Genomic DNA, 14,539 nt, shown 5'->3' on the forward strand with positions numbered 1-14,539 from the left:
AAATTCCCGCACACGCAATGGATTGCCCAATCATAACCTATAAGTGTGTTGCACGAGTCAAACGGAAGATTATAATGCAACAGGTTGTAAGAGAATCATCGTGAAGAGTTGCTAGAACTTTCCCACACGCAATGGATTGTTCAATGATATCGTAGAAGTGTGTTTTGCGACTAATACGGAGGAACAATTGTGTAAAAATCTTGCAGAAGATTGTTTTATTCATCGCGGGGACGAACACTCTTCCAAAATTATGAAAAATGTTTATAGGGTTGTGCGGAATAGGCGAAAACTGTTTGTTTTTACTCAAATATTAACACAATAAGGCAGAAAGGTGTGACTGAATATTATACTTTAAAGCCAATTCTGTGGCAGGTAGTAGAATCTGATAGCTGTGCCTTTTGGGATGTTAAACATATTAAAGATAAGTGCGAACTTCGGAAAGTCAAAACTACTGCATAATTATTTTGTAATTCTGAATGTTTTTTCTAAAGCAGAAAAAAAGTATTTGACACAAACATATGAATGGCGTATAAAATTAGGCAAAACATTTGACCATTCGCCATCAAAATGTAATTGAAATGAAACCGAAATTGCGCGATACCGGAGAATAAACCTCTGCAAACTTTCGTTGGAATCGCAACCGGCCTGTATGTGTTCCATACACATCAGACGACACGTACAACTTTCACATATGATAAATTTGAAATGTCTTATGACAAATACATGTCGAGTGATAATACTTTTATACCAATTTCGTTAATCCGTTTATAACACCCAGATTATGATCGTCATCACATTTCGAATGGAGCTAGCGAATTTTATCTATCTCTCATTGGTATGTACGTACGAGTAAGGCTAACGACTCATACCATCAGTCAATAACTTAATGTGACCTCTAGGAATTGGCTTCGTAATCAAAGTCCATATGCTATTCTTTCTATAACTTCCAATAACATATTTGAAGATAATGTTCAATAAACCAGAAAAATACAATAAATGGTGCAGGATATAAAAGTTTCGATGCAGCCAAACTTGACGCGTTTTTATACCCAACATCGAAGGATAGGGGTATATTCATTTTGTGTCCGTTTGCCACTCATCGAAATATTCATTTCCGACCCTATAAAGTATATATATTCTTGTTCAGCGTAAAAAACTAAGATGATCTAGCCATGTCCGTCCGTCTGTCTGTTGCACAGATTCTTTTTATTGTGCATAAGCATTCGAAGATGGGCTTTATCGGACTATATTTTGATATAGCCCCCATATAGACTGATCGGCCGATTTAGAGTCTTAGGCCCATAAAAGCCACATTTATTATCCGATTGTGCTGAAATTTGGGACAGAGAGTTGCGTAAGGCCCTTCGACATCCTTCTTCAATTTGTTCCAAATCGGTCCAGATTTGGATATAGCTGCCATATAGACCGATCCGCCGATTTAGGGTCTTAGACCCATAAAAGCCACATTTATTAATGGATTTTGCTGAAATTTGGGACAGTGAGTTGTGTTAGGCCACTCGACATCTTTCTTTAATTTGGCCCAGATTGGTCTAGATCTAGATATAGCTGCCATATAGACCGATATCTCGATTTAAAGACTTGGCCCCATAAAAGGCGCATTTATAATCCGATTTCACTGAAATTTGACACAGTGACTTATGTTAGGCCTTTCGACATCCGTGTTGTATATGGTTCAGATCGGTTTATTTTTAGATATAGCTACTAAAACAATCAATATTTTGTTATACACAATTGAATAATGACTTGTACTTATTACTATTTGGTCCAAATCCGAACATAGTTCGAGATAGCTGCTATGGGGCATAAGGTATTCATTTTTCACCGGGTTTTGACGAAAGGTGTGTTACATATATACCCGAGATGGTGGATATCTAAACTTCGGCCCGGCCGAACTTAACCCCTTTTTACTTGTTACTTCTTGTTTAATTACTAAAATAAGGTTTCTTTGGCATACGCGACTTGTAGTTTTCTATATATTTACGATCAGGGTTAATAGTGAAATTATATTCAAGAATTATTGTGGTATTGCCACCGAGTTACAACGAATATGGTTAAATGGTAAAAGGTTAGTGCAAATTGAGTAGCAGCGTTTGCGTTTGCGTTGAAAGCTCTTCTTCGTACGTTTGCAATTAAAGTCATCAAAATTAGCATTTTCAAACTCATGAAAATAAAAAGTCCACAATTATGAAATCAAACTGCGCTCGTTTTGTTCGTTCGTTATAGAAAACATAAATGACGGATTTGTTGTTAATACTTACGATTCATGTCTTCACGATCTCTTGTAATATCACCTTTAGAATGATGCGACGCCACAAACAACAAAAGTGAGAAATTCAAAAGAGAAACATTAATAAAATTTTGTCAATTTTACGTGAGTAAAGCACAAAAGTAGTAGTACAAAAACATTATTGTTAAGTGTCTGTACATATAAATAAGTTAGAAGATATACATAATTAGATAAGCTGTAGAAAGGTAGATTTTTTAAACATTTTTTGTTGTTTTATTTTTGGTTTGGTGTTATTTGCGTTTGGACTCTGAGGACAACTGAGCAGCTAGCGGAAATGGTTGCCAAGCCAAAATTGATGGGTGAAAAATAGCATTGGGAGTATTTTTAGTATTGATTTATTTTGGTCAATTACTGTAGGCAATAGGGCAACCATTACCCCAACTACACTATAGTTGACAGCAGTTAGTATTAAGTGTTAGAATATTTGAGTTAAGAACGGGGGAATGTAAATTTTTTTTAGAATAGGATAGAGTTCCGGTTTAAACAAACACAACAAAAACGAAAAATAATAAAAGAAAAACTTTGAAAGTAATACGTTTTTTATTTTTTTAATAAAAACAAGCCATTTAAATGCAAATCATTTTCAAAAATACATGAACTTGGGGTTTAACGACTCATTTTTTTGTTTGTTTCCTCATTTTTTTTCGTCTTTTGATAAATAACAACTCTTTACATAGTATTAGCAAAATATTTGTATAAACATTTTGAGTGGGTTCAAAAACAAAACAAAAATTCAACTAAAATTGAAATGTTCATCGAATGCAAGCCAGAAAAGGTTTAATCGTTTGGTAGACTCTCAAGCCAGAGTATGGATTCAAGTTGGATTTTCATTGAAGAAAATCAGCTGCAGACAATTTTACCTATTCTGATTTACATAATTAAAATGAAAAAAATAAGGTACAACATGCTTTCAAAAATACACACGTAGAATTTATATCAAATATACTTTTGTATATGAAGAAAGAATATTTATATATTTAGCATATTAAATATATGTAGATTATATTTAAAGTTTTTTTTTAATCAATTGATAGATACAGGATTTTTGGTATTTATTCACTGAGAGACAAGTCATGATGTATGGAAGTGGTTATGGTAGAAAACATAAGACAAGAACAAATTCGAATGGACTACAACCAAATACGAAAGAAAACGGTTAAAATCTTATAAAAAGCCAACCAAAATATTTGAATTGAAAAAAAAAAAAAACAACACGTTACAAAATAATATTTTCATATTCTCAGCCCTCCTAACACTTGATTTCCACAGTTTGTTTATGGTGTTTTCTGGCTATGAGAGAATAGTTCCCTAGCATAGCAGTTGCACACCTAAAATGTCTAAAAAACAAAGCCTTTCTATCCATTTATAGTTTTTTTTTCTTCTTTGGAAGCTGATTTATGTATATATGTAGTTTTGTATATGCAAAGCAGAACTTGAGTTTATTATCTTTTACCCGATATTGATCGACGCACATGCACCCTCTTTGGTAGTTCTGGTGGTGTGAATGTGGGTGCAGGATGGTGATCATCTGTTTTGTTGACATTTTCAATTCCATGAACAGCATATTAATTTTTGGTTTCGTAGTTACAAGTTGTTTTGTTTTTGATTTGTTTTTTTGTTTTTGTTAGAATTTAAATCGAAAATAAAGAAAACAATTTGTTATAGTTGGAACTTTTTGTTAAGAGATTCTATATTTTTTTCTTAAAATTCAAATAATTGGAATTAGTTATAGAAACTTAAAGAAACCAAAATGAAATATATTTGAAGAAGAAGGAAGTTGTAATAATAAAGTGAAATTCTAGAGAAAAAAAAAATTCGAAGAAGACATTTGACATTGTTTTTTTTTTTATCACAATTTAGCCTAAGGAATATCATGTCAATTCAATTTTGAAGCATATATTTCGAAACAGAAAGCTGTGCCATCTCCTAATTGTTTAGGACATAGTCCAATGTTTAAAGGAATGCATTATTCATGAATATCACTTTATGCAAACAATTTGTTGACCTCCAATACAACAATACAAAAAGAATTATTGTAGATGATTATAAACTATTTAGTTGTAGTCCGAAATTTAAATTCCAAGTGGATCTAGCAGTGTACGTTCGTTTGTCAAAAACACATTGCATTTCGAACAAATATAAGCACTCACTCCAAGTTTTGCATACATTTTCATTTACATGATGTATATAAATCTGGTCATGTTTGAATATAGCTTCTATATCAACCAATCTTGAACAGCAGCTGTTGAAGACAATTTTGAACCGATTACACTAAAGTTTTGTCACCAATGTATGATACATATAAGTTCATAATCAGATTTGTTTCCCCAATAAACTGATTTTCCGATTTGTCTTCCTTGGCTTCTGGAGGGAACAATATCTATCCGTTTGTTACGGATACCCTGTGTTTCTGCAGGTTAGAAATCTTATTCGATTTGTATTAAATTTCGCATGTGATGTTCCTTCAATATTCATACAAAGTATGACTGTATAAGTATAACTGATTTCCCGATTTAAAATCTTGATTCAAAGAAATTGTATATGTAATCTTCTGTAGTAATTTCATATCTATGCGAAATATGATGTATATCTACTATCTATTGATTCCCATATTTACTTGTTTATACTTTTTATTACGCTTACGCGAGAATTCTAATTGAGAATATGCTCATTGATAATCAGATGACTTTGGAGGCAATAATTCCAAATTGCAAGAAAGGAATTAATGTTAGGTTAGGTTTGGTTGAATGGGTCAAAGGTGAGTTCTCTCGGAGGACATTTTGGCCCATTGTGATACCATAGAGAGAGAAGGGAAAGAAAAAGGAAATATGTGAGACCTTGTACTATAAGTTATACACGAATAAAAAGATAAAGACAGTAGGAGTGGAGAAACCCCGAGCGGGAGATGAAGAATCGCCCTTCGCTACGCAAGCACGGAGCTACCTACACCGGAGCCTGTGTCACCCCCCTTCGGAACCATACTATTCCCTCAACAAATCTTAGGAGACTTACCAGAGGTACATCCGCAAGTTCACCCAGATCGCAGAAGAAACGGCTCCCCAGAAAGGAAAGCCTACGTCTCTGCAGATCCGGGCAGGAACAAAGCAAGTGCTCAATAGCCTCTTCCTCATCGAGGCAACTCCTACAGAAGTCATTGTGCGGTATCCCATGAGGTGATCGACATTATTTGGTTTGCCGAACATCAGTGGGATAAGAGGAAATGACAAGACGGAAGTGCCAAGGGTTTGCCGAGGAAAAATTTAGAACATTTCATGGCAACGCGATCCGAGTTAAAGATATCAGCGAGAGATTAACATGTGACACGAAGAGGCGGTCGATAAGGATCCCGTGAAAAAATCTGGAAACCTGTGGGAAGACTTGACGAATACTGGGTCTGCTCTAATACTTTGAGAATAACAAATGAGATAACATTGGGATTCTTGGGTCATTTGAGACTCAAGGATTACATATCCTTACAAACTGTGAAGAACTTCCACTCGATTTCATCGATTGGTATATGCTCATTGATAATCAGATGGCTTTGGAAACAATAATTCCTAACGGCAAAAAGGGATTAATGTTAAAGACATAAGTATGTGATCGACATTATTTGGTTGCAGAACACCAGTGGGATAAGAGGAAATGACAAGGCTGACAATTGCCAAGGGTTTGCCGAGGAAATATTTAGAAAAGTGAAACATGAATATGTGACATAGTGGAAGAAATGAATATGTGACATAGTGGAACAAAGAGGTGGTCGATAAGGATCACGTGAAAAAAATCTGCACTAATACTTAGAGAATAGCAAAGGATATCATTGGGACCTTTGGGTCATTTGAGACTCTAGGGTCACATATCCTTACAATCTCTTGCACTATAGTCGCACCGGCTGCAGGGCGACGAAACTGTGAAGCACTTCCACTCGATTTCATCGTATCGTACATTTAATCAGACTTAAATAAATTTGAGTTATGAAATGAAAAGGTTTTAAGGAATATACAATATTATGGGCATAGGGCGAAGTAAAACTCAGAACCCTTTTTTATACCCACCACCGAAGGATGGGGGTATATTCATTTTGTCATTACGTTACAAAACATCGAAATATCCATTTCAGACCCTATAAGTATATATATTCTTGATCAGCATAACAGACGATCTTGCCATGACCGTCCGTCTGTCTGTTAAAATCACACTATAGTCTTTAAAGTAGAGATATTGAGCTGAAACTTTGCACAGATTCTTTTTTTTGTCTATAAGCAGTTTAAGTTCCAAGATGAGCTATATCAGATCTTGATATAGCCCCCATATAGAGAGAAGCGCCGATTTAGGGTCTTAGACCCATAAAAGTTGCATTTATTATCCGATTTTGCTGAAATTTGGGACAGTGAGTTGTGTTAGGCCAGCCGACATTCTTCTGCAAATTGGCCCAGATCGGTCCAGATTTGGATATAGCTGCCATATAGACCGATCTCTTAATATAAGTTCTTGGGCCCATAAAAGGCGCATTTATTGTCTGATTTAGCCATAATTTGGGACGGTGAGTTAAGTTAAGCCCCTCGACATATTTCTGCAATTTGGCCTCGATCGATCAAGATTTGTATCTATCTGCCATATAGACCGATCTGGCAATTTAAGGTTTTGGGCCAATAAGGCGCATTAATTGTCCGATGTCGCCGAAATTCGGGACATTGAGTTATCATCCATATTCAATGTGGCTCAGATAGGTCCAGATTTGGATATAGCTGCCATACAGATCGATCTCTCGATTTAAGGTTTTGGCCTAATAAACGGCACATTTATGCTTCAGATCGGTCTATATTTGGATATGGCTACCAAAAAGACCAATATTTTGTTCTACAAAAATTGAACAATGACTTGTACTTATTACACCATTCAATGTCCGTGTCCAATTTTGGTATAAATCTGCTATGGGGGCATAAATTATACATTTTTCACCGGATTATGACGAAAGGTGGTTTACATATATACCCAAGATGATGGGTATCCAAAGTTCGGATCGGCCGAACTTAACCTTTTTTTACTAGTTTTGAGCCAACTTTTTGATAAGATCTTGGCCCGGCCAAACTTAACGTCTTTTTACTTGTTTTAAGCCAACTTTTTGATAACATCTTGAGTTTATTTTATACACTCCTTTTCATATCCTCTATCCAAATTTCGTCGTTTCGTTTGCAACACATCGAGATATTGGTCTAAGACCCTAGCCAAGTCCGTATGTCTGTCGAATGCACGCTAAATTTCGAAGGAGTAAAGTTAGGCCCATGAAATTTTGCACAAATACTTCCTAATAGTGTAGGTCGGTTGGGATTATAAATAGATCATAGATCATGTTTTGTTATAGCCGATCTCCCGATTATACTTCTTGAGCCTCTACTGAGCGTAATTCTTATCTGATTCTGCTGAAATTTTGTATTATGAAGGTTTCTATGACATCAAACAGATGTGCAAAAGAAGGTCTGAATCGTACCAAAACATGATATAGTTTCTATTTAAACCGATTTCCTGATTAAAATTCTTGAACCCCTAGAGGAAGCAGTTTTTGTTTAATTCGGCAGAAATTTTTCACAATGACTTCTATTATGGTATCCAATGTCCAAACCAAGTATGGCCCGTATCGGTTCATAACTTGATATGGTTCAAATAGCATAGCAATTCCTATAATGGATCTTGACAAATGCGATCCATGGTGAAGGGTATATAGGATTCGGACCGGCCAAACTCAGCAAAGCTTTTACTTGTTTTATAAATAGCCTTAAATTTCGACCTTAAAATTTCCATTCCAGAAATAATGTAACTCAAAATGTCATACTCATTTTAGAGTTTGTAGAAAAATTTTTTTTGCTTCTTATATTTTTGCTTATTGTTCTAATTTTTTTACCCCCCAACCTAGGATGGGGTATACTAATTTCGTCATTCTGTTTGTAATAACAAAATATCCCATAAAATATATATATTCTTGATCGTCGTGACATTTTAAGTCGATCTAGCCATGTCCGTCCGTCTGTCTGTCGAATGCACGCGAACTTTCAAAGAAGTAAAGCTAGGCGCTTGAAATTTTGCACAAATACTTCTTATAAGTGTAGGTCGGTTGGGATTGTAAATGGGCTATATCGCTCCATGTTTTGATATAGATTCCATATAAACCGATCTTAGATCTTGATTTCTTGAGCCACTAGAAGGCGTAATTCGTATCCGATTTGGGTGAAATTTCGCATGAGGTGTTTTTTATGGCTTCTAACAACTGTACTGAGTATGGTTCAAATCGGTTCATAACTTGATATAGCTGTCATATAAACCTATCTTGGGTATTGGATTCTTGAGCATCTAGAGGGCGCAATTCCTATCCGATATGGCTGAAATTTTGCATGACGTGTTAAGATATGCCTTCTTACAACTGCGGCAAATATGGTTCAAATCGGTCCATAATCATATATAGTTTTAAAACCTTTCTCGGATCTTTATTTCTTGAGCCCCCAGACAGCGTAATTATTATCCCATTTGGCTGACATTTTGTACAACGACTTCTCCCATGACCTTCAACATACGCGTTAAATATGGTTTAAATCTGTCTATAGTCTGCTACAACTCCCATATAAATCGATCTCTCTATTTTACTTCTTGAGCACCTAAAGGACGCAATTCTCACTTGAATTGGCTGAAAATTCACACAATGACTTCTACTACGGTCTCTAACGTTCAATTTATTTATGGTCCGAATTGGACCATAACTTGTTATAGACCCAATATAATAGCAATTCTTTTCTTTTATCCTTTGTTTGCCTAAAAGGATATATCGAGAAAAGAACTCGACAAATTCGATCTATGGTGGAGGTTAAATAAGATTCGGCCCGGCCGAACTAAGCAAGCTTTTACTTGTTTATGATTATTTGGGCTTTGAAAACCACACCAGTTGTGGCAACCTTTCCTTAAGGAAGGACGGGTTTGGTCGTACTTATTTCATTTACTCTTAAATTCTATAATTTATACTACATTCGTTATGTTATGCAGTAGACAACAGATATAAGAAAGTCCAAACAACTCGAACTTTTTTCTTATGTTTTTTTTTCCTAATGATAATTATTGCATATAAGAACTAGTTTCTTGTACAGATACGTACAGATATATGATTTTTTTCTTATATGCACCCTACTCATGTCCATATTTCTGCGTACACAACATAAGCCAGTTCCATCACTGCTCTTCGAATATTCCCATGACGACTCACAGTTGGTCTTCATATCTGTTTTTTTTTTGTTCTATGAAGTTTATTGTCAAACGATATGGCCGGAGGCATTTATACTCATAACTAAAATGTTCTCATAGAAAAGGAGTTTTCAGCTTCTGTGCTTTAAAAATATTTTTTGCATACGTTTGTTTCTTATATCAAATCATTTTGCAAAGCAGGATCTCAGAAAAGACATGGTGATTTGAAAAATTTTCTTAAAAAGGTTTTTTTTTTTTTTCTTATACACAATGTGCTTATATCCGTTATATACTGTATTTGTATTACACTTGAAATAATCGTCTCTTTGGTGTATAGCTTAAAAAGCTTACTTTGTCAAATGTCTACTCTTGAAAAAAAAAACTTAAAATAAAAAAAAAATATTTCTGAGGATTTTAAGGATTGTGGAGATTTTTATCTGGGATAAAATGTCAGGGTTCAGAGAGTTATACATATACATATGTAGTATTTTAAAACAATCATGGTAAAATATACAATGACTACAGAGATACGAAACAAAAAATGTTCATGCATTTCATTCAGAGCATTCCAAAGTATGACAAAACCACTTTACGTAAAAGAGACAAAAAGAGAAGGAGAAACAGACAGACACAGAGGTAGATAGGGGGAGAGAGCAAGCATAGTGCGACTACAAATAGCAAACTAAACGCTACGATACGATACGATGCATTACTTTACAATACGGTCAACGATTATAACAAAACAGTTAACTGTATTAGTTGAAATGCAACGGTTTATAACGTGTTTTCTTGCATTGGTGTAATTTTGTTGTTTATATTCGTTTATTTAGAAACAGGACACCTACAAATCAGTTTCATACTGTGGGTGGAGTTTTGTATTTTTTTCCTTCTTTATTAATTTTATAATCAATTAACCTCGTTGCTTTGTTTGTTTATTTAAATTTGTTAAAAATTTTGCATTTGCTGGTGACAGGTGACTGGTGGTGTTGGTGGTCATGGTCGTAGTGTTGAAGTGGACTGAACAAATCTAAGTGTGTTTGTATTCAACTACAGCAATAATTACTTCCGACTAATGGTTCTAACTAACTAGCTAACATTTATTTAGTTGAAAAGGAAAATTATTACTGATACGTTATAGCACAAATAATTCCATTATCATCGCAATATGAACCGGATGTCATGTTGATTTCTAAAATCTTCATTATTATTTCTTTGTTTTTGGTTTTTCATGAAAAGAAAATCATTTGCTCTATGTAAATAGTTGATATAGTTGTGGTTTTAGCTGTAAACTAACATTTTCGCTTGATTATTGTTATTGCAGATGAAAAGCATCCTTTTTTATTGAAAAAAAAACCTCTAGGAATAGCTTTTAGATTGACATATCATTCATTCATTCTCTTTACTTTGGTTACTTTTAGCAGTTTTCTGAATTATTAACACTCTAGGAGTACGAATATTTTTTGCGTTTTATACGTACGAATAATTATTTTTTAAGCCAAACTTGACACCATATTTACTTTAATTTCAAGTTGTAGTAATTATATATATACGTAATATAACATTAAAAAAACTTTTTTTTAGGTTTAAGTTTATTTGAATTTAATCTTCTCTTTATATTATGAAAATATTTCTCAATAATCTATGGTTAAAAATGGCATGAGTTTACGATTTAAAGAAAAATAAACTTATATTAGAAAGAAAAATGAAACAAGAAAAAAACTAAAGAAAGAACTAAAATACGATGGTAAAAATTTGACTAAGATTGTTTAGGAGAAATAAAAACGTTTCATAAATATGAATATCAGAAATACTTTATCACTGGGACTTACTTGTCTGGTAGTAATCTTCTTCTTCTATACATTTTTACAATTACATTTGAATTATAACGAACGAGTTAGGTGTTACGTTACGACAACATCGGTTACGAGATTGTATTAGTCGATTTATTTATATAGATTTGTTTTTTTTTTTTTTTATTATACATATGAAGATGGTTTTGTTGTTGAGGAGTTTTCGAAGGGAGAGTATGTGTTACGTTTTATACAAAAGAAGTACAATTCAAAGAAAACATATAGACAGCATTAATTTGGGTTGGTTTTTGGAAAATCGCTTTTATGACAAACTAATGGCTTATAAGAGCTATAAATAGGGGCGAATGTTAGATGTGTTGCGTAAACTTTTTAAAGGGAACTATTATGCTGTTTTGTGTATTTTGTTAAAGGTGAATGTTACTGGTTAACTGTTACTGAATCTGTATAGATTGGGAAGGAAAACTTAATATAGAGTTTAATTTCAAAAGAAGAAATAGATAAAGGTGTTTCTAAGATGGCTCGAGCTCAATAATTGTGTACTCAATAATTTTTAAAGAGTTTTCGTTTTTCCATAGATCATCCTGTTTCCTCGAATTTTGCTTGTCGTTTTATACAAAATATAATGTTTAGTCCAAATCGAATATTATATCGTTCGTTAAAATCGATATTGATTAGCTTAACAACAATCTAATTGGGATATTGAAATATTACAGATATAACCTATGGGACGTAATAAACAGCTGTTTCTCAGTTATTTCAACTGTATATCTAATGCATATTTAGGTTGTGCATTTGCATTGCACCAGTTAAAAAAATCGTACAATTATTCAAATTTATTTTAAAAATATATTTATTTCTGAAGGGAAAATATAGCCTAGTACTGACTTCATTTGAAGCAAAAATGGCTATCCGAAATCTAACGGACACTTTTCTTTGTCAGAACACAAACAAAAGTCAAACAACAACACACAGCCGTATGGAAGCAGAGTTGATACGGCCAATTTCGTGAGCATTTAATTACATTTGCCATTAAAACTGTGCGAAATTTATCCTGATGCAGCGACATGTCGCTACTATTTTGCTCATAAAACTCGATACCATTTGTACGGAATGTGTTTGCTTTATCTTCTTCACCATTTTTGTGTAGTGCGTTTTGACAGTTGTTCGTGTGAAAAGTCAAAGTCGGTACTGGGCTTAAGGCTGTAAGAACTTCAGTACTCACTCACTTTATGCTTATTTTTTTATGATTTTCAAATAAAGACGATGGGGTCTCATAACTAATGGAATCAGGAAAGTTAAAGTATTTTTAGCCACCAACTCTTTTTCCGTACTACAAAACTACAAGAGCCTTAAGTATCGCTTTAATGATTTTTTTTTGCACTTTAAGTCTCAAATTCATTTTTTTGTTTTGAATTCAGCTTTTCTTCATAAAATGTGCAGCTGTTGTCTCTTACAATACCATAGGAAAATGTAAAGATGTATTAGATTTGATAACCATAGTACCAAATATATAATGCATTGTAAATACTTAAAATAACAATATGGGGATCGAACTACGCAAAACGTATTGACAAAATCCTAAATGACTATAAAATAGTAAATAAAAGTTTATTTGGAAATTTTGGCTCTTCTGTCACTTTGCTTCGATTCATCTTTAATGAGAACATTCTTCACGAAATTCTTTTCTAACTGGCGAATTCTAAGAGAAGTTTTAAATGATTTTTATACCCACCACCGTAGGATAGGGGGTAGATTCATTTAGTCATTTCGTTTGCAACACATCGAAATTTGAATTTCCGACCCTACAAAGTATATATACTTCGGATCGTCGTAAAATTCTAAGACGATTTAATGATGTCCATGTGTCTGTCCGGCTGTTCGTCCGTCTTCAAAAATTGAGATATTGAGCTGAAATTTGGCACAGATACGTCTTTTTGATGCACGCTGGTTAAGTTCTTGAACGGGCCAAATCGGATCATATTTGGATATAGCTGCTATATAGACCAATCTGCCGATAAAGGGTCTGAAGCCCATAAAACTTAATTTTTCATCCGATTTTGCTGAAATTTTAAACAGTAAGTTGTTTTAGGCCTCCCTTCATTTGACCCAAAATATGGTTCAGATCGGACTATATTTAGATATAGCTGTCATATAGACCGATCTGCAGATAAAGGGTTTGAAGCCCATAAAAGCTTTATTTTTGAACCGATTTGACTGAAATTTGAAACAGTGGGTAGTTCTGAGTTTCCCGACATCCGCCCCAAATATGGTTTGGATCCGACTATATTTAGATATAGCTGCCATATAGACCGATCTCCCGATAAAGGGTCTGAAGCCCATAACAGCTTTAATTTTTTACCGATTTTGTAAAAATTTGAAACAGTGAGTTATTTTCAGCCTCCTAATACCCGACCCAAATATGGTTCAGATCGGACTATATTAAGATATAGCTGCCATATAGACCGATCTCCCGATAAAGGGTCTGAAGCCCATAAAAGCCTTATTTTTTCCCCCGATTTCGCTGAAATTTTAAAGATTGGGTAGTTCTAGGTCTCCCGACATCCGCCCCAAATATGGTTTGGATCGGACTATATTTTGATATAGCTGCTATAAAGACGGATAAAGGGCCCGATAAAGGGTCTGAAGCCCATAAAAGCTTTAGTTTTTATCCGATTTTGCTGAAATTTTAAACAGTGGGTAGTTCTAGGTCTCCCGACATCCGCACCAAATATGGTTTGGATCGGCCATTACATATATACCCGAGGTGGTGGGTATCTAAAGTTCGGCCCGGCCGAACTTAATGCCTTTTTACTTGTTTTCTCTTATTGTTGTGTTTTTTTTTTGTGGAATTCTATTGTTACGTCCGTCCTTTAAATAGATCGGGATTTCCCAGTTTTATTTGAAATTTTTGCCGATACTTCGGCCAGTGTTGTGGCAACTTTTTGGAAGTAAATTGAACATCCATGGAATTTAGTTTTTTGAACGGTCATTGATCCCTTTTTTCAGGTTGCATTTGTATTTTATATATGTAATTGGATATAGTTTGTACTGTTAATTTGCTTACATTTCATTAATTAAGTATATCGCAAAATGGTTTGTTCATATTCTTGTAATTACCTAAATTGCGCACATCGAATGAAATTTCCAAAGGAGGAGCAATTACGCTGTTAAATACTTATTATCAGTACCCTATATA

The 14,539-nt window shown here is 34.1% G+C and overlaps 1 protein-coding gene across 39 annotated transcripts in view; it reads right to left on the minus strand.

The window, feature by feature from the left end:
• The window catches only part of LOC106083984 (calcium-activated potassium channel slowpoke), a 223,715-nt gene that overhangs the window by 15,565 nt on the left and 193,611 nt on the right, over window positions 1-14,539 (minus strand). For 17 of the 39 annotated variants that reach the window (XM_013247445.2, XM_013247379.2, XM_013247351.2 and 14 more), the window contains 2 exons: window positions 3,762-3,836; window positions 2,280-2,312 (listed from right to left, as the gene is read on the minus strand). The exons of 2 other annotated variants lie outside the window; for them this stretch is intronic. In XM_013247445.2, coding sequence (XP_013102899.1) covers window positions 2,280-2,312; window positions 3,762-3,836 — 108 coding nt within the window. Of the gene's footprint in view, window positions 1-2,279; window positions 2,313-3,761; window positions 3,837-11,361; window positions 11,386-14,539 lie in introns of all 39 variants that reach the window. 20 more of the 39 variants (XM_013247522.2, XM_013247598.2, XM_013247589.2 and 17 more) reach the window with 2 other exon arrangements.

The sequence above is a fragment of the Stomoxys calcitrans genome, chromosome 2 (genome assembly GCF_963082655.1).
Source record: "Stomoxys calcitrans chromosome 2, idStoCalc2.1, whole genome shotgun sequence".
Classification (NCBI taxonomy): Eukaryota; Metazoa; Arthropoda; class Insecta; order Diptera; family Muscidae; genus Stomoxys; species Stomoxys calcitrans.